The sequence below is a fragment of the Nothoprocta perdicaria genome, unplaced genomic scaffold, assembly GCF_003342845.1.
Source record: "Nothoprocta perdicaria isolate Ctin4 unplaced genomic scaffold, notPer1 scaffold_12, whole genome shotgun sequence".
Lineage (NCBI taxonomy): Eukaryota > Metazoa > Chordata > Aves > Tinamiformes > Tinamidae > Nothoprocta > Nothoprocta perdicaria.
This window is the reverse complement of record NW_020454316.1, coordinates 802701-822525: the sequence shown is the minus strand read 5'-3', so window position 1 is coordinate 822525 and position 19825 is coordinate 802701. Positions and strand designations below refer to the sequence as shown.

The 19825-nt window shown below is 43.5% G+C and overlaps 1 protein-coding gene across 2 annotated transcripts; it reads left to right on the top strand.

Moving 5' to 3' along the window:
* Positions 1–345: 345 nt before the first annotated feature.
* LCMT1 (leucine carboxyl methyltransferase 1) lies at positions 346–19509 on the top strand. Of its 2 annotated transcripts, none has more exons than XM_026054049.1 (11): positions 346–445; positions 1179–1270; positions 1873–1994; positions 3337–3413; positions 4105–4166; positions 12316–12418; positions 14406–14526; positions 15311–15412; positions 15773–15864; positions 17059–17180; positions 18821–19509. In XM_026054049.1, the coding sequence occupies exons 1-11, from the start codon at positions 348–350 to the stop codon at positions 18841–18843; spliced, it is 1014 nt and encodes a 337-aa protein (XP_025909834.1). In that variant the 5' UTR covers positions 346–347; the 3' UTR covers positions 18844–19509. The 2 variants fall into 2 exon arrangements, with proteins under 2 accessions (XP_025909834.1, XP_025909835.1); XM_026054050.1 differs by having other exon boundaries at positions 17059–17156; positions 18821–19448.
* The last annotated feature ends 316 nt before the right edge of the window (positions 19510–19825 follow it).

Genomic DNA, 19825 nt, shown 5'->3' with positions numbered 1-19825 from the left:
CCCGGCGCCGCGGCCCGGATGCGGCCGCCGCCCTTCACAGCCGTTCCCCCGCGCGCGCCGCCGGCGGCTCCGGGGGCGGGGCCGGGATTGAGGCTGCGCGGGGGTGTCCCGTTTCCCCCGCCCCTCCCCGCGGCGGGCGAGCGGCGTCGCCTAGCAACCGCCCGCACTACCGCTCCCGACACGCCTCACGGCGCGGCGGCTTTTCCGGGGTGTCGCTGCGCTCCCATTGGCCGGGGCGCCAATTGACAAGGAGCTGGGCCAGCCACGGCGGCGGCGCCGAGCGGCGCGGCCCAATGGCGGGCGGCGGGGGGCGGGCCTCGGCGGCCGGCGCGCTCCCGTCGCGCTCCATGGCGGCCGCCGCCCGCGAGCCCGTGCCCGGTGCCGGCCCCGACGAGGCGGACGAGGCGGTGCGGGGCACCTGCGAGGACGCGTCCGTCTGCAAGCGGTACCGCCGGGCCGGGCCGGGCCGGGGCGCGGGGCAGGGCCGGCCCGGGCGCGCCGCGCTCGCACCCCGGTAGCTCCAGCCGCTGCTGTGCCCCAACCGGCCCTAAAACGGGGCCGAGCAGCCCCGCCGTGAGCAGCCGCCCTGCCCTCAGTCTGCGTTTAGCTGGAGAGCTGCGTGCGCGTTGCGAGGCCGAGCTCTGGCGGCGTGTTGCATGCACCCCCGGAAAAGCTTCTTGATGTTTTCCAGAACTATTTCCTTATCTTTGCTGGCCATAGGCTTGGCGGGGATGAGGTTTATTGCCCTGTTATACGTGGGTGTGAATTTCCCGCCTTGCTGGCTTCTTATTCCTGCCCTTCTTGTGAGCCTGTGATGCGGTGTCTGGAATAAGCCACGGCAGTGCATGATGTGCAGAGGTAAAAGGCACCAGATGAGCGGCCTTGGGAACTTGGCAGTTCCCTGCCCGGTCCTTAGGAAGGAACTCTTTGAGACCCTGGTGCAGAGGATGTTAAAAAGGTGCTTGTTTAACATAGTGGCAGATAGAGTTTTAACCATATTGTTTGTATAAGCTGCAATGCGAAGCAGTTCCTCACGTTCAGCGAGGTGCTGAAGTCTTGGCCATGTGTAGACACAGGTCGGAGAGTGGCAGTGACCTTTTCAGCTTGTGTGTCCGTGAGTAAGTCGTGATGGCATTATTTTGTAATTCTTCTCCTATTTTTTTCCCTCTGCTTGTCAGATTTGCTGTAAGTGTTGGCTACTGGAAGGACCCCTACATCCAGTATTTTGTGAGGCAAGCCAAAGAAAGAAAAGCACCTGAAATCAATCGAGGCAAGTTGGCATGTGGATGTGGGTGAAGATCATGCAAATGTATCCTCAAGCAGTCCTGAAGAGCAGCTGGCAAAGCCTTCTCGTGCTGGGTATTGCCGAATGTAGGAAGTGTGTAAAAGAATGATGGAATTACTATTCAGGCTGGCAATTGCATGATCCTTATAATAAAAAACATCGTCCTTTGCTTTCAGTCTTCTGAGTGGAGTGTCTCTGTGTGTTGCAGTTAAAGGATGGTAATCTCTACAGAACAATCAAAAATGCTGATTTGACCCAGGGCAGCAGTGCCCTGCAGGCCAGCAATGGCCCCTGCAAGGTTTAGGAGTCCCCCTGCCTAGAATTAGGCTGCTCTAGTCAAGGTAAAACTCAAGTAAAGCTTAATTTGTGCAAGAAACTGCTTTTTCCTTTTTCAGTGTGTCCAAATTCGTCAGCAATTGAAAACAACAGCCTTAGATATCTTAAAGAGAGTGTATTGTTCATACCAGGAGTCACTTTTTTGATAAGTTAGGAGTTTAGAAATTGTGTAATAATCTCAGAATGTGTTAGTCAATATTGTACTAAAATAATAATTTTAAATAATAAGCTTTTTTTTTTCTTCCTAACAGGCTATTACGCTCGTGTTCATGGTGTCAGTCACCTGCTCAAGGCTTTTCTAAAGAAGACAGAATGCAACTGTCAGATTGTTAATCTTGGTGCTGGCATGGATACTCTGTTCTGGAGATTGAAGGTAGCGTAAACTGGGAGCGCCGGTCGCGGATGGAGGCTCGGGGAGCTCTCTGAAGCGCTTTTCGGAGCTGTCTGCTGCAGTACAGCGTGGGCACGTGCAGTTAGCTCGGCAGGGTGGCACGTTGCCAGGCTCAGCTTTGCTTCAACTTGCTTAGGATTTGTTCAGGTATCACTGGATGACACTATGGTGAGATGATGTTTTCACCAGCTTTTCCCAAGTGGGTCACAGGAAGGTGAACTCGAGTGGGCTTCCAGGAACAGAGCCTGAACATCACGTGCTGCTGCCCCCCGAAGTTGACTTTTTCTAATCCCATATTAAGACAGAAGTGAGGTACCAATGTATAGGGTTATATATGCCCTATTTACCAGTTTCTGAGTTACTGCTTTGTAATTTGCAGCAATTCAGGCTATAATTCCAGAAAGGTGTTATAATTTTGAGTACATCTATCTTTAAAGTATCTTAGCTTTTCTCATAACCATATACTTCTGTAAAGTTATGTGAGTGAAAGCCAAAGAGGCTAGTTTCACTTCCCTTGGTCACAAAACACATTTTTTCTTTCAGAGACTTTTTTTTTTTTAACTTGCATTGCTATGGAAACTATGTCAGTACAGTTTTACTAAAATTCCCTGTAACTGAAATTTTTAGGTTACCGAGGCCCTTAATTCCAGCTCTTCTATTTTGTTGTAAATAGTTCTTTGTAAATGGGACCCAGTTAATCTTATGCTTCACTGTTTGACTACTGAGCTACTGTTCCGAAATGCATTAGATTGACAAGCTGGAACTTGCAGTATGTGTTCATCATAAAAGGATTGCAGCCAGGGAGAGATTTGGCACAGTTTATCAGGTGTCAAACCATGCATGACAGTATGAAATGAAAGAATTTTCCACTTTTTTTGTAAAAGAAAAATACCAATTCTTCTTGTATTCTGGTTGACAGTTTGTTGAAAAGTGATAGAATTTAGTTACTTTTTGTGTAAACCCATGCAAAATGTTCCTCATTATTTTTTTTTTTAGAGTATACTGGAGATGCACAGTAAAATATAATGGTTTCTTGTTGCTGTGCTCTCTTAAATCCTGGTAGTGTATTTTTAGAACTTATGTTTTAGTGATCTTATGTCTAGGACAGCCACATAACATAAAAAATGAATTTTCTTCTTAATGCTTAGGGGACGTGTTAATATCTCTTGACTTTTTTTTTTTAAGCTGACAGTCATTAAGGTATACTAACTATTATTAGGGATGCTGAAGTAATGAACCCAAAACTTCCCGGAGCATAAAGATTTTTTTTTCCTCATATGCAAGTGAAACTTTCCTAATGCAAAACTCTTACTCCATTTCTCAGGATGAAAATCTTCTCCCTAAAAAATATTTTGAAGTGGATTTTCCAATGATAGTTGCAAGAAAAATACATAATATCAAGTAAGTATTATTGTTTGTATTTTCTTATATGAAACGAGATTCAGTTTAGCAGAATGTCATGAATTGCAAGCTCTGGGTGTTAATTTTTACATCCCCCTTCTAAGAAACAATTCATCCTCTAGGATTTGGAAAATAAAGCTTTGATTATACAACCAAATCACACATGAAACTATCCAGCCACTGTTTCAGATTGGAGGAATTAAGTGGAAGCTTTAGTAGGGGAAGAGCAGACTTCACTTGAGTGAGAAAAATATAAGGGACAGGGGAAGCCTCAAGATCACTAGAGGCAATTAAATCTGCTGCTTTTACTACTAAAGATGGCCATAAATTCCCAGACTCACATGTTGAAATAGAGAGAGGATAACTGACACTGAATATTCTGTTTCAGTGACTAAATTAAGGCTCCTGGAGAACACCTACAGCGAGTGTCTGTGTTTCTCCAGAGATATTAGCTTGAGACTCAAGACGTTGGTTTTTGTTTGGATTCCTTTTTGGGGAGAGGGAAAAGGGACGGCAGATTTGTTGTATCCTCACTTGTAAAAGTCTACTACCTTATGAAGTCTCACTTGCAAACATTTTAATTTCCAGTAGATGGCAGACGTATTCCCTTGTCCATATATATATCTGTACATATAAGCATACAGTTAAGCAAGCTTAGCTGCTCAAAGATGCTTTTTCCTTCTTCCCACAGATCAAAACCTCCCCTGTCAAAACCAATTATGGAATCCCATTCAGGGGAGTCTCTTCTAATAGGTGAGTCATCTTAAAAATAAGTCAGCAATGTGCTGCAGCACTTTTAAAACTTTTCTGATCACTTTGTTCTGCTATGTGGGCAGGCTTTTAATTTTGAAGCACTGTGTGGACAGAGATTTGGGAAAGAAAAGAGGCTTTTTTTTCTTTTAATATCTTGTCCTTTTGCTTCTGTGTCATATTAGAAATGTTTTCTCTTGAAGGGATTTTGTTCTGCCCACTATTTTTTTTCCTCTTGTAGTTTAACTTGCCTTTTCTTCTCCGTCGCAGAGAAGGAAAAATGCTACTAAGGTTCATGTGTACTTGATTCAAAAAAAAAAAAAAAAACCAGAAACAAAACAAGTATATTGATTGTATTCACTACTCTTTTTTTCCTAAGATCACAAGTCTTAACATTTAACAGTCTTCATAATAGAAATAGAGTCTGCATAGTCCATTCTCAGAAACCAGTGACACTTCTTAACATTTTATACTCCAGATCTTACTTTTGGAGTATAGGAATTTTGGGAATTAGGAATTTTGCCTTCACAAAGGCACCTTTACAATCTGCCAGAAATGCTCCTGCCTACAGCAAGGTGCCAGTTACCCCAACCAAATGAGGATGGTAAGCTTAGCTGCTGTGGCTTGATAGTACTTTGGCTTACTGATCATTGTTTTTGTGTTAAGATCACAATTCAAAAACCTCTTTACTTGTGCAACAACTGTATTCTGCTCCGCAGTGTTTTCAGTGCCAGTAAGAAGATAGTGCAGTGCAGAAGCTCTTTTGTACCCTTCAGGAGGAACAGCAGTTACCTGCATCTGAAGTGATTGTTAACTAATTTGTGTTAGCAGATGTGGCCCTAAAACAGAGCCGTGCTTTTCTGGTGTTTCCTGACAGGGCTGATTCTATGGGTGCTCTTTGTGTGCACAATTCTAAGCGTGTGGAGGGCTTGGAAGGGCTGCCTGTGCCTGAGTGAGCGGGTGTGCCCTTCCTGCCCGTGCGGCATGGTAGCGAGCTTTACCCCAAGGCTCTCCTACTGCTTGAACCCGGACCAAAGTTCTACGCGCTGATTAGATTGTGCATATTTATACACATACACGTTTTTATTGCTGCATTTTAAAGGGTGTAATCCTTAACCTACAAAACTTGTGTGTACCATCTGAATGGCAGAATTCTCAAAAAATGAAAACCCAATGCCCCATCTCAGAAAAAGGGTTTCTAGGTACCGCTGTGTTCCAGGTAAGAGGCCTACATAAGACAGTGTGATACAATGAGATATTCAGCATAAGCACTCTTAAAAAGTCATTAATACAAAGTCCTTTAGAAGCAATTTGTAGTATTTGTGTTATTGAACAGTTCAGATCTGTCTAGTACAGCAGAAAAACAGCAAGTTGCAAGCAGTGTGTTGTAGTTAAAAACTACTAATTAACAAGTGACAGCAGTTAGCTGCAATTATTATGCCATTGTTGTATGTATTGAATTGGCTTATTTCTCCTAACTGCTTTGCTTGTTAGTGCTGGGTTTTAAATGGTTTAGAGTAAGGATTTTACTGCAGCCAGGCTGGATGGGTCCTACCACACTGAGACTGTTGGCATGGAGCATAACGCTCAAGTATTTGGAGGTGGTGGTAGTTTGTTGTAGAATGCTGGTTTTAACTGACACTTAACCACAGATACATTTGAGTGAATTCCGTGTCGGAATCGCTCTTTGAAGGGCACATCAGTGGAACAGCCTTGTATGGAAGGGCTGGTAGAACAGGCTGTGGGATAAATAGACAAACTGAGCAGTGAGATGAATATTGTGTGGTCCTAGAGATTTCTTAGAGTTCTAAAGGAACTTGCCAATGAAAAAGCTCAACTCCTAACTGGTATATACCCTCTCATTTTAAAATTGTCGTAGTACCTGAGAACTGGAAGGTGGCGGCTGTGACTCAAATGGGCTCCAGGAGAAATCCAGGGAACTGCAAGCCAGTAGGACTGATGTCTCTACTGGACAAATTAGTAGAAACTAACAGACAGACTTAGTGGAACACATGAATAATATAATGTATTGAGAGAGTCAACATGGCTTTTTTAAAGGTAAGTTTTGCCTCACAAACATATTGGAGTTTTCTGTAGGAGTCAACAGACATTTTGGACAAAAACATCCAGTTTATACAGCACTTGAATTTCTGAAAGTCTTTTGACGAAATCTGTAACCAAAGATTCCTAAGGAAATTAAGCTGCTGTTGGGGTGGGGGGAAAGGAATGGTTCTACATGGATAAAGAAAATGGGGGTGAGAGGTAGACAGACATATGTGCTTAATTTTCATTATGGAAGGAGATGAATGCCAGAGCTCAGGGATATGTTGTTCAGAACTAAGAAACGATTAGGAAGATGGAGGTGGCAGCTTCTTGGCAGTACCACACTCTTCAGGGTGGTAATGTAGAAGAATCTTATTAAACCAGTGACCTGGTGATTAATTCAGTACAGATAAAGTGATCTACTGGAGTGAAAATGTGTGTCCTTATGTTTGAAATGAGAGGTTGCTGGCTGCTTATTGCAATTATTATTATTAAAATGGATGCATGAAAACATCAGCTTTCTGCTCAGTAATGGTCCAAAGATCCAGGTCGAATATAAGAGTTCTTAGAAAAATGTTCGAAAGCAGATGTCACCGATGGCAGTACATACTTGCCCTCGCTTTCCTCCTCCTTAGAAGGCTGCTGTTGACCTTTGAGAATTCGAGTGCTGTAGTAGGTGGATTTTTGGTCTGACTTGATGCAGTCGTTAGAGCAGTTCTCATGTCAAACTTCTGGGGAAGTTAGCTGTCACGGAGATTGTAATATGGCATAACGAAGCAGCGCTTCCAGAGGATAGTGCAGTGTTACTCATCCTTATCTTTTTTTATCCTTAATCTGTTCCACACTGCCTCTTGTATATCAGGAGCAATGTGTGTGTATCTACTTTGGAATTTGTTGCCTGAATTGATGTAATGCCCCTTGACGTGACTCTTGTTCTCCTCCTGCTCTTCCCTTCATGCTAAATGGCTTCATTTCATGGAACTAGTGCTAGAGGACAACTTTTTTGGCTTCGGGGCAGCATCTGCTTCCTCCTTGCCCTTCGCAGGAAGAAATGACAGCATGGCTTGCAGTTCAAGTCCAGATACTTGTGGACTCATTGCCTTTAAATGCAGCAAGATGACACTTGCCACTGAGCAGCTTTGTGGTTTCATTGGGAATGCCGGCTCTCCAGGGAAGAGCAGTGGAGTCGTGCGGGAATCTGTCATTGCTGTGGCAGCATGAACTTGTTTGCCTAGTTCAGCGATGCTGTCTGGTGTATGATGAAGTCACTGGTGTCAGGACGGTAGTCGTCTGCCCTGGGCTGCTCTGCAGATGCCAGTTACGTTTCCATGAGCTGTTGTGTGCCCTGTAGTGATCCCACCTTCCACCTCTTACTCTGCGACGCACCACTGTGAGTCCATTACTCCCTTTCCACATTTCCAAACTTGCTTGCAACCTGATGAAGAGGTCAGAAGTGCTGATGTCCAGGTGACTTGCGTGCCTTGCATTGGGGAGGATCCTGTACTTGCAAGGCAGCCTGAGCTGCTTTGTGTTTGCATAGATGCCCTTGCTCTGATGTAGGTGCAAAGGGTCTGAGCAAAAGCAGTGCTGTGTTACCACGGAGAGCCTGCACAATAGGTTGCATGGAGCAGTTGTTTTTACAGATGCCAAAGATACCTTAGGATAATCTTGATGAAAGCACTTGGAATCAATAGCATCCTGTCTGCTTTGTGTTGGAAAACCTCTAGGAAAGTGCTTCGCTGATCTCGGAGTGCAGTGAGAAGAGAAACCCCTCAGTTTTGGTAGGAGAGCTCGTAGTGCGCTGCAAGCACCCGTGGTGCCCTAATGCCTCTTCCATACCCAGATTTATGCAGGAAGTGAGGGCCTGAGGGCCACCCTAAAAATCTAACCTTCATTTGCTGCTAGAAGAGCAAGCTTCTGTGAAGGGAAACTTTATCGCACTGAGGTGAAAAGGCAACTATAAGCAATAGTTACTACCGTTTAGTTCCTGTAATGACATCTAAATTCAAAGCCCTTGTATTGTTACTCCCTTGCCAAGAATCGTGGGAAGCGCACCATGTGTGTGACGAGGCGAGAGAGGCCCTGCTGCAGCGCGCTGAGGAACGGGCGCGCGCCCCGCGCTGAGAGGAGCCTTTGTGCCTCGCTCATGAAGAGGGTGGTTTTCTTTCTCCCTCTCCTTCTTCCCTGCCTGGTAATTCTCAAATAAAGTATGAATCTGGTAATTCTAAAGCCTTTACTTCATGCATTTTTAAGTTTAAATGTTGTATAAAACGGAACAGGGCGGTTCTAAGCATTACAAAGAAAAACATAAGGTAGCTCTGTGCTCTAAAAAAAGAACTTCAGGATTAATCAACTTTGCAAAAGCCATGGTGAAACACTGGCCTCTGGAGGAGAATTAGTGCTTGCAATATGAGATTTTTCAATGGGTTAAGCCACGGGAGGTTGGCTGCCCCGCCGTTAGGGGGGCCGGCCTGAGTGACAACAGGGTGGCCCTGTTTAGTTAAGAAGTGCGAAGAGAAAGGAGGTAATAAGCAAGACAACAGACAAACTGTTCGTGGAAACGATGTCCTTCCCAACAAGGAGCTTGCGTTCTGGGGGCAGCTCCCCTTCTAGCACATTGTGCCCTTTGCAGACAGGGAGCCCTCCACCCTGGCCAGGGGCTGCCGTGTGTGGCACCGGCCTCCCGTCCCCTGCTCCCGCGGGCAGAGCCGCGGTGCCGGCGCCGTGCGGGCCGCGCTGCACCCGGGATGGCTTTTCATAGAGAAATCGATTCCTGTGAAGACCTCGTGGCTGCACGGCCAAGCCGAAGTTTGCTTTTCTTTTTGAGCTGCTCTCTAGGTTGTGCTGTAAAATACATTTGCACCAATGCTGCTCCATCAAGATGGAAGTATATCTTGAAATTTTCATATTTAGAAGGTGAAACAATGCAATAAAATTGAGATTGGTGCCAAAGACCACAAGTTAGCCTTGCAATATTTTCTGGGGTGTTTATGGCCTCGCTTTGACTTTTGGCCCTCCAGGCTTAGAACAACAGTTCAGCTATCATCAGCTATCTTTGCCCTGCATTAAGCGAGCTTCTGCTCTCCAAGTGTGATATGATAGAACAGTTGTCAGTCTGATTTAAAAATTTGAAGTTCTTTGCCTAATAAAGCCTGATCTCTTCATCCCCTTGACTTTATGTAGAAGAGGATATTTTATGTCATATATAGGCCAAAAATGGAAGCTGACAGACAATCTTAAAAGGAATTTTAGAAGAGCTTGGGCTTAACCTCTATCATTTTATTTCTTTTTCCTTTGCTTCTACTTGCATTTCTTATTTGCTTTCTGAATATTTCGTAGACTTACCTAGGATTTCCTCCGAGGTAGAAGTATTGCTCGTAAGTATTGACATATGTGACTTAGGGAGTTCCTAATGAGCTGCTCCTGGTTTAAGCCTTGCAGTTTTTGAGGAGCGCGTGGCTTGGTGCAGCGGACACACAGCTCCGCCCTTGCAGGCAGCCGCCAGCCGAGGGCCAGCGAGGCCGCCCGGAGCCACCAGAACATCCTGCCTCGATGGCCAAGAACCTGCTCGCCAAGCCCTGGAGAGGGAAGTAAATCAGTTGCATTTGGAATAAAAGACCTTTGAAGACAGGAAGAGAAGCGATCCCTCCTCAGCCTTATTGACCCTCTGAAGCTCTCTGCTGGGAGGCAGTCCTGTGCAGTCCTAAAGAAATTCCCAGGCATTGAGTGTACTTTAAGGTTTAAAGAATGTTTCCTCTTGGCCAAATCGCTATTAAAGAAACCTATTCAAGCTTCTTTCAGTAGGTAACTGTGACTAGAAGGCTGTTTATTTTCTGTTGCTCAGACCAACATCTCCAAAACCACTTCTTTAAGATCCACTTCTAAGCTCTACAGCTTAGCACAGAGCTTTCTCTTAGCACAGATTACTTTTTCTGGCTGTCCCTTCTCCCACATATCAAGGCTTAACAGATTTCAGTTTTCTTGTGTGTGTAGATACAGGCTGATTTAAAAAAAAAAGTTTTGATTGCTGGAATTTGAACTTTTATGATGGAAGCTGCTTCTAGAGAATTCCTAACCTAAAATTTGAAAACATTAGCTCCTTCCTGCTCTTCACTGATAGAAATGCTCAAATCATCACAGGGTGAGCAAAAGGCATTTACTTCCATCTCTGAAGTGTTTGTACTGGATCATTTAAACATTTTTTGAAGTTAACTTCTGGTCAAAATTACCATACTAGTATGTTCAAGTTGATGAATCTGGACAGCAGGCAAGCCGGTATATAAATACTTTTCTTCCTCCACCTCCCCCGCCAAAAAAAAAGCCTCTGGTGTTCTGCTTGTAGCAGTAAGCAATCTTTGTTCAGCCTTTGGATGCCATTATCATGGCCTTGATATAATAACTTAAATAGAAGGGTGTGGGAAGTAGTATAGCTATTATAGAACACGTACATAGGAAAAAACCTTGACTCAAAATGTTGAATCATTTGCTGCACAACTTATTTTCTTCCTACAACTTTCTGCATGAACCATTCTAGGGTTTTCTGTACCTGTTCAGAAGTATTGCTTGAAAGACAGCACTTGCTGGAGACCAGTTTGGGGAGCTGGTCCCTTGCCAAGCAGCTGGAGTTGCATCTTGTAGGTTAAGCAGCGCTTCCAGCAGCATGAGATTGCCTGGTCAGATCTTTCCTCCTGAAATGGGAACCCACTTTGATCCTGTCTCTTGAGCCACTCGGCTCCTCTTTGTGTGTTCTCCAGCTCTTGACACAGCGCCCGCGTTGCCATCTGGATGCGGGCTCCCATGGGAGTTGTGCCGGGATCATGATGGGAGCCGTGCCGGGCCGGCATTGCGCTGGGAGCCCTGCTGGAGCTGGTCTCGCCGCAGCAGCCGTACCGGGACTGGCATCGTGACAGGAACTGTATCAGGGCCGGGATCATGACAGGAGCCATTGCAGACCCAGCCTCGCGACGGGAGCCGTGCCAGGGCCGGGATCATGACGGGAACCGTTCCAGACCCAGCCTCGCAACAGGAGCTGGGCCGGGATCACGACGGGAGCCGTGCATGGACTGAGGGCCGTGCGGCCGCCTGACGGGCTCGCTCTGGGATTTTTCCACTGTTCACGTTACTTGTGTGGCTGCTCGCTGGGATCGTCACACTGCTGGTGTAGGAGGGGAAGTGAATGTGGTGTTCTATTCTCATGACTGCGCTCCAGTAGTACAGCTCTGGAGTTAAAGCTAAAGCATGGATGCAAGAACCATCTGATGCATTTCCAGACAACTTTACATATTTAAGTGGTTTAGACATTATACTCGTGAAATTCTTTCTGTGGTGGCTGGTCCTATGTACTTGAATTGGTTGCAAGCGAGTGTCAGAATGCTCTGGCCAGCCAAGGGCTCGTGCTGCTAGGGGCTTCCTTGCTCTTTGGCTAGTAGGAGTCAATGGCAGAAGGCCTCTGGACCCTGGCATTAACCCCTTCTTTGTGCTGGAAAGTGTTAGGGGAGCTTGCTGCCTGCAGCGTGCCAAGGAGGTGTGTGTGCTGCTGGGAATACCTTTTCTGAACATGTGCTTCCACATTCGCAATACCATCACAAGATCTCGTGAAAAGCCTAAGCTATTATTTTTTGAACACCCAACCTGTGTCTGATACCCGTGTATATTATATAACTGTGTATATTGTTAATTTTTGATTTGTTGTTACTCATTTTTTCATAAATTATAGAAGGAAGTATGTATAAATATATAATAGAGAAAATCCTCTCAAACGACCTCTCCTCCAAGTCTTTGATCCTCACACTTTTCTTCTCTCTGCATTTCTGGAAACCATGGTAACAGATGGGATAACCTATCTGCATTATAGTGACTGCAGAGTGAAAGATTAGGCTTGTTGCAGATTCTGATACATTAATATAACACAATCTGTAAGACATAATCTGGTAGCAAATATTTGGAGAAAAACAGTTTGCTGTTAATTGTTAGGTATAAGAAATGAGATGGACTTCAGCTTCCTGTGATCGTGTGGTTTTATGTGTTAGTTTGTTTCCCTTTTAAGGTTTTGTAGTTTCCGCATCCTTCTTCTTTGTAATCATTAGTCTCCGTAAATTTTCACCTGCAGATTCTCACAGCCTAGACTCCAGTCGATACTCCATAATAGGAGGAGACCTCCGTTTCTCGTCAGATCTGGAGGAAAAGCTAAAGAAGCATAACCTGGATATACAGTAAGGTGTTCTTTTGCTTTGTTTTCTTCCTCCTCGGGGTCTTGTGGAAGCAGGCTGTGCAAAGTCAGTCTTGGACATACAGTGTCTGCATCCACTTATCATTATGCTATTTCCATGGTTACCTTTTTGCGAGCCCTTTGAGCAGAAGGAATTGTGCAGACACCTCCTGTAGCCTCGCTGAACTGAGCAGGCTGTTACTGCAGCTCCTGCTTGGTAGTCCAAGCCTGAAGCAAGGTTATTGCTTTTGTAGTCCCTTCTGCAAAATGCGTGTTTATCATCCTGAGAAGATTAAACATTAAAGAACTACTGGTTTTGTCATCTTAAACTGTGGGAATGAATGAGGTTTGCGGGGGGTTCTTTTTTGTTGTTTCTGTTGTTTTGTGAGCGTGTTTCTAGAGGTTGCTTGTCTATGATATATCTGGTCCTTAATCCCAAATTAAAGCTGTTGCTGTAGGTCAGGCAATTGTAAAGGCCTCCTTTCTTTTTTTCTTTTTTTGATTGTCTTTTCTCCCACAGGGATGAGTTCCCAAGCAGCCACTCTCTCCCTTAGAGTTCCCCAGAGACAAGTTTGTTCTCCTCAGAAAGAGAGAAATTCATGAAATGGAGATTTCTACCCCTTTTTCTAATTTCTTTGAAATTTAGCTAATAGAATCAAAATTTTTGTAAGAGAGGGTTATGGGTGCATAGACATATGTATACACAAAGCATGGTTGCATGGAGTGTTCCCCTAGGAAATTAGGCTAAAACCATTGTGATCATTGCCCCTTTCCTTTGAAAGAAGGTTGACTGTTTGTCATCCTGTGCGTTTCGAGCCTCTCTCTCTAAAACAGAAATGATTCCCCCCTTGTATCCAGCAGTCAGAAGTTGCGCTTTTTTGAGTGGAATCTTCTTTGGTTCCGCTGTGTTTTGTCAATGCATATGGGATGGTGCCTGGGTAAGAGGGTATCCTCCACCCTCAGTGTTCAGGGAGGGTGAGTCGAGATTTCCAGAGCTTAGCTGCTAAAATGGAGACTAATTCTGTCTATGTTAAATTAGAGTTTTATCTTTGCAGTTGGTTTATACTGCCTGTGCTTAAGACTCATCTATTTCCTCTGGAATCTAAAGGGTGGGATTTTATTGTTCAAGTTTGAGGCACCAGAGGGGTGCAGTGTAAGTTTTTAGAGTGGATGATGGACATACCTTTCAAATCTTAGAAATATAAATAGCAGTTTTCTGGCTGGGTGGGAGAGAGCATATGGGTAAGCAGAATGCATCAAATTGCCATTTAAATCTTTGCACTTCCGTCTTTGAAATCTCATCTTGCTTGTCTACATTGCTGTTCCTGATTACTTCTTTTCCTGTTCTTTCCAGCAATTAAATGAAAACTTCTAAATTCTAAGTGAAACTAATCTAGTCTCTTTTGTGCATGGGGGAAAGAGAGCATGTGCAAGCATAGCATCTTGCTATGTAACACATGTGTAGATTGTATTTTCGTATGTAGTACATGAAGTTTTTCCTCCATATACTTGGATAAAATTGTCTGATTACAAGTTTTATTTTAAGATCAAACACTTTTCTTCTATTTGTACTTTGTTCATTGTTTTACTGCCATCTAAGAGAGAGCTATTTGTGTACATAGGTGCGTTCTGGAGGAGAATTGCATTTTGATGTGCACGTCTGCAGGCTGTTGGAGGCCAGGGGCTGCGTGTAGGATACAGGCAGTTCTGTGCTCACAGCTCGTAGCACGGCTGCCTTGAGGGCTCTTGGTTCCCAGGGTCCAGTTTTGTAACCTTAGGTGTTCACTAGGCTCAATTTGGCAGCTGCCAGGAGATCCTATTCAGGTCTGCTTGATGAAATTATTTAATTCAGTTTTAAATGTCTATCTCGTAAAAGTGGGGAGGTTTTCTGATGTTATCTAGGGAATGGGAAATGCCTTGCTATTAATGCGCTGTAGATTTTTTTCTCTGTTTTGCTAGCAACACTTCTCCTGTTTTTTTTTGTTTTACAGATTGCCAACGCTCCTGATAGCAGAATGTGTGCTGGTATACATGACACCACAGCAATCTGCCAATCTTCTGAAATGGGCATCGAGCACTTTTCCGACAGCAATGTTTATAAATTATGAGCAGGTAAAATAAAAATGACCTTTAAAGAGCTACATTATTGTAGGAATCGCTTTTGAAATTGGCAATTCTGCCTGTAAAATAAGAGTAAATTTTATCCTTTCCTACAGATAAGGATTCTGCTGGAGTTCTTTGGTAATATGTTGTTTCATAGATCTGCTAGCTCATTATGCATATTCATGCAAGAAATATATAGATATTGTGAAGGATGATTGCTAGTCCATCTTGAACCAAAAGAGCTGAGACTTAATGTATTTATCTAAATCAACACTTCACAGTTTTCCTCATAAGACAGAAGTAGAAGAAATGATGCTCAATGTTAAATATGGGTTTGCAGCATTAGAATTCTTTAGCAAAATGGAGCAAAATCGTCATGGCATAAACTGAACTTTTCTGTATAGAAGCAAAAAGCTGCCTCGGGGGAACCAGGTAGCTCTAGGAATTGGTTGCAAAATCTTCCGAGTTCTAAATGGGCACTAGAGATCTAAATCAGGCTGCTGACAATCCAAAGCAGAGTCAATCTGCAGTTCCCAGTGCACATTTCTTGTATTCATAAAGGAAATAGCATCGTCGTTAAAAGCGTTAATGGCAGTCAACTTGCAAAAGCGACATAGCTAAGGAGGCTGTGGCGGTGGGAAATAAGACTCGTTGGGAGAACACGTGAAATTTTCTTTAAAGTTATCTTGCACATTTTACAGTGTAGGCAGTCGGAGTTTAACTGAGTTACAGCTTTTCGCTGTGAATACATTCTTTTCAAAAAGGGGAAATGCTTTTTGTCTCATTCTCTGAGGTGAATATGACAGATCGGTTTGGACAGATCATGATTGAGAACCTGCAGAGGAGACAGTGTAACCTGGCCGGAGTGGAGGTCTGCAGATCCTTAGACTCTCAGGTAAAGAGGCTCAGTACTCTGGGTGTGGTTGATTTTAAGTTTCATATGTCTGCAAATTGTAAGACTCCAAACACTGATGAAAGGAAATCTTGGAGGGGGCAGTTGCTGCCTACTGAAAGCCTTTCCTATCCGCCTTAGGATGGTTCCGTGTGGTTAAGACGAGCAGCAGCTCGGAGCTCAGCTCCATCCTGCCCACCGCACTCTCCTAGCAGTGGTTGGAAGCAGATGCTTGGTGAAGGGTGTAGAGCTCTTCAAGAAACGGGTCAAGTAGATGGCCTACAAAATCCTTGGGACAAAAAACGCTTTCTGGTATTCTTCCCTTGAGTCCTCTGAAAACTGAACTGCTTGTTTATTTTACAGAGGGAGCGATTGCTGCTAAATGGCTGGGAAACAGCACATGCCATTGATATGATGAAAGTGTACAGCTTTTTGCCACAGACTGATGTGAAAAGGTACTGCTGATAGCTTGCTTAGAGAATAGAAAGCATTGCCTTCAATGTCCAGCTTTTACTGTGTTCATCTGCCCAAGGGAGGCATTTCTGAGCTGAACAGCGGAGTGGTTGCTTCACACAAACAAAAAGCTCATTAGAATCATCTTCCTGTGATGATTTGTTTTCCAAATAAAGTCCTTGTTTTCATTGTCATCTGCTGGGCTGTTGTAAAGTATTTCTGTGCATGTGAGTGTTAAGTAATTTTTCACTGATGTTGTTAAATTTTTAATATTAAAGGAAAACTAAAAAAGGAGGAATTGCTTTTAATAAGTAACTTTCTAGGTATTTTATATGAAGTGTAAATCACTGAGTCACCCATTAACTATAGTTTGAATTAGTCAAACAACTTACCTCGATCAAAATAAATATTTGCATGTGGGGGTTTCTCAAACCATGGAGCTGAACAGGTGAGACTGAAAATCACTGGTTGTTTAAATAGGAGTGATGACTGTGGGATTTTACCATATGACACTTGTGGAGAAACATCCTTGGTCCTCTTTAGCAGCCTTTTAAACTATTGTATCTGTTCATCTCCTTCTACTTGTTCTTGGTGCCAATAAATAGGTTATGTTAATCCTGAAGGACAGAATTAATATGAGGGAAATAATGCTTTCTATTTATAAAGCATCTTTGACCCACAGTTCTTTTTTTTACAGTACCTCTGTGGATATATTTAAACACTGCCCCTCAGCTTCTCTCTTGATCCACAGTTAACAGCCTTTCAAAGCACTTTGTGTGGCGAATAAGCACACTGATACTCAAGAAATCTAGATGGAGAGGAAGGTACCGGGTTAGAATTTTTAAAGCAAGGGTTTACTACTGTGTCTGTATAAATCCAACGAGACCAGATAGATGTAGTAAAAGGAGGTAGAAAAGAAATACGGATATTCATGAGAAGTTTTGCAGATTAATTGTGGAACACAGGATTCCATTGATTGGAAGCTGAAAACATTTTATGAATCACTAGTTTAGTACATTGACAACCAAGGCTAGGAGCAGTGGTATTTCTGTTATGGACCTGTGTTCGCTTACTACAAAGATAACTCTCTGGCTCTCCTAATTTTTCATGTTTTCCACTCTTCTGGAGTAAAGATGTGTGTGCTATGAAATTGTACTAAGACTTTAGCCTAAAATTACTTATTATTATTATTGCAGAATAGAAGGACTTGAATTCCTAGATGAGAAGGAACTCTTTGAACAACTAATGCAGCACTACTGCATCTGCTGGGCTTCAGAAGACAGCAGGAATCTGGGTAATGTTCTCCAAGATCTAGAAGGTGACCCTTCCCGTTGAACACTTGTGTGGAAAGACTGGGCCTATGTTCACTAGATGAATGGCAGAAATACCCTATAGCAGAACTGGGGTCTACTTCTCTGTTGGGGCTGTGAACACCTCCCAGGTGATGGCACTTGGCTGTTTCTTCTGCACTTTCAGAGGGTTTGTACAGGCATCTGCATTGCCCAACTGGAAGCCTCTCCAGTAGAGGGGAGTTAGAATTTTTACCCTAGAAGGTGCTGTATGAGTAACTCAACTTCCTGCTATATAGTATCCATGCTGACTGAAAGATTTACAAATTCTGTGCGTGTGAGGTGCCATATGGACATATAATATATAAAATCAATGTCCTGACAACAGCAACAAAAAATTGATATTACTTAGCCCACTCTTATCGTTTTGCACTGTCCCCATTTACTTCCATCTAAAAGACTGCTGTTTTCCATGGTACTTGTTCCTGGCAAGAAATAATTCTTAAGTTAACTCTTAAATGTTCCCTTTGTTCTTAAAATTCCGTTTCTCTTCTGGAAAGTCTTTGACACAAAGACACTTGATTAATGCTTTAGGTTAGGTACCATTATGTATGAGGCTGTTTCAGAAATACTAAAATGAAGAGTGGTGGTTTGAGTAAAGGATGGATGCCTGCAGCTATTATTGTCAAGAGTTGGAAAGATGACTCTGTTGTAGATAGTTTATCACTATTTCTGTCTGCAATTTCAGAGACTTAGCTGTTTTCAGAAAGCTTCCTGGATGTCAGTTTATCTTTTCCCTCCCCATCTCTGCCCCTCCTTTACTCCAGACAAAGCAGTTTCAAGAACAAATTTTATTTACTGTTCCTTTCCAAGTAGGAATAGATGGAATCTTTACGAAAATTGTGCTTCTATCTTAGCCAGGCCGAGTACCAGAACAGCTGACAGCTGATAACAGCAGATCTCCACCAGCACGGGGCTGCGGCTGGGACAGAGGTGACAGCTTGTGGTGTCACCAGAGCGGAATCCTACAACCTCTATAGTTTTGAGCTGCAGAAATGAACAATTTCCACTAGATATGTGATGGCTAAAGAGTGATCACTGAAACAGAGAGCTTATTTCTAGATGGGCTAAGCCCAGAAAGGTGTCCTCTTCACAGTAGTCAATATTCCTGGAGTCTCCAGCATTAAAGTTTGCCTTGACAGAGGGAGAGTTGAAGTTAGTTGTGTGTACCAAGTTGAATGATGCAGCACACCTTAGAAGTCAAAAAAGGCAGAAGTCAAAGGAGATAATCAAATGTCTAATGCCTGGTTATTCTTTAATCTAAATGCTCTTTATCCTGAGTGAATTACTGCACTTAGCAATGCTCCTTTTCCCCAGCTTTCTCTTGTTAATTCCCTGGGCAGACCCTGCCTTCATTTAACAGCCTCTGTATTGCCTCTTCTGCCACGAATACCTTCAGCACTCCCTCATCACTGCAGTGCAATCAAAAATGGATTTAAAAAGTGCAATTCAACTTGCTTCCTAATTTCCTTGTGTGCCACCAAGCCTTACACTTCATTTTTGATAAATTTCTCAAAGCTTGTTTCCTTCCTTGTCTAGCTGCTCTACTAACGAGGCATGGGCAATATAACAATTAACACTTGTTTCTCCCCCTCCTTCCTGCAAATAGGCCTTGCAAGCATCACCTTTTGATGTATTTGCTTGTCGGAAGCCACGGGCCCAGGAGCTGCCGCTGCTGCCTTCTGCCGGAGACAAGATTGAAGAAACGATGGGACTCTGCATGTGCCAACTTCAGTTTGCCCCTCTGTGTAAGCAGCGCCACAGAAGAAAGGTGTCCAGTGCTGCAGATGCTGACTCTCCTGTTGGCTTTTGGTAGTTTTAATAAGGGTTTTTTTGTCCCTTGTGAGCAGTTGTTCCGGTGCAAGACTCTCCTCCATTTTCTGGATATATTGTGATGGACTTTTATAAGATGTCAGTAATTCCTGTTTCAGAGCTCGCCTTCCTTAGCTTAAAACAAAGTGTTCTTGTATTATATTATTTTCCTCTCTTGTCTTCTTGTAGATGTGTAAAATGTGTTTGTGACAGGAAAGTGGGAAGACAGTACTGAACTGCGTTGTTGGATATCTTTGCACTGTGCACGGCTGATAGTGAAGGTTAATCTTTCTGTTCAGCTTTCATTTTTATGAAGTGTCAGCCTGTTTGCTTTCTCCAGGCCTTTGCTGTTGTGACAAGGCTGTCACTGTATTCAGTCTGGATTTGTAGGGAAAGGGTGGGACAAGAAAGGGGCCTGTGATTCTTAGTGGTATACAAGAAACTGGATGATGTTAAAGCAGACTTTATTTGACGGGAAAGGGCCTAGCTTGCCAGTTCAGCACTGGGATTGTAAAGGTGAAAGAAATTCATCTACATTTGTGCTGCTTCTGGCAGTATCTTTACACTGGGTTCCTATTCTCTTCCCTTAAAAGAAACTCAACAGCAACAACAAGCCCTACCTGATGTTTGAAACAAAATCTTGCATCCTTCCTACAAGAAAAATAAATGTCTAGTATTTATAATTTGCCCAATGTCTTACTCATCAGTAACTGCCTATTCATATCTGATCTAGTGACTTTACATCATTGGTATCTCACCGGATGTCTCAGCAAGAGCTTTTCTTTTTTATTTTTCTGACAGC

Bases quoted from the DNA above. Each gene is read 5' to 3' on its own strand.
- LCMT1 (XM_026054049.1), top strand. From the start codon at position 348: ATGGCGGCCGCCGCCCGCGAGCCCGTGCCCGGTGCCGGCCCCGACGAG. The intron at 446-1,178 runs GTACCGCCGGGC...TCTGCTTGTCAG, and splicing joins GACGCGTCCGTCTGCAAGCG to ATTTGCTGTAAGTGTTGGCT. The intron at 1,271-1,872 runs GCAAGTTGGCAT...TCTTCCTAACAG, and splicing joins AGCACCTGAAATCAATCGAG to GCTATTACGCTCGTGTTCAT.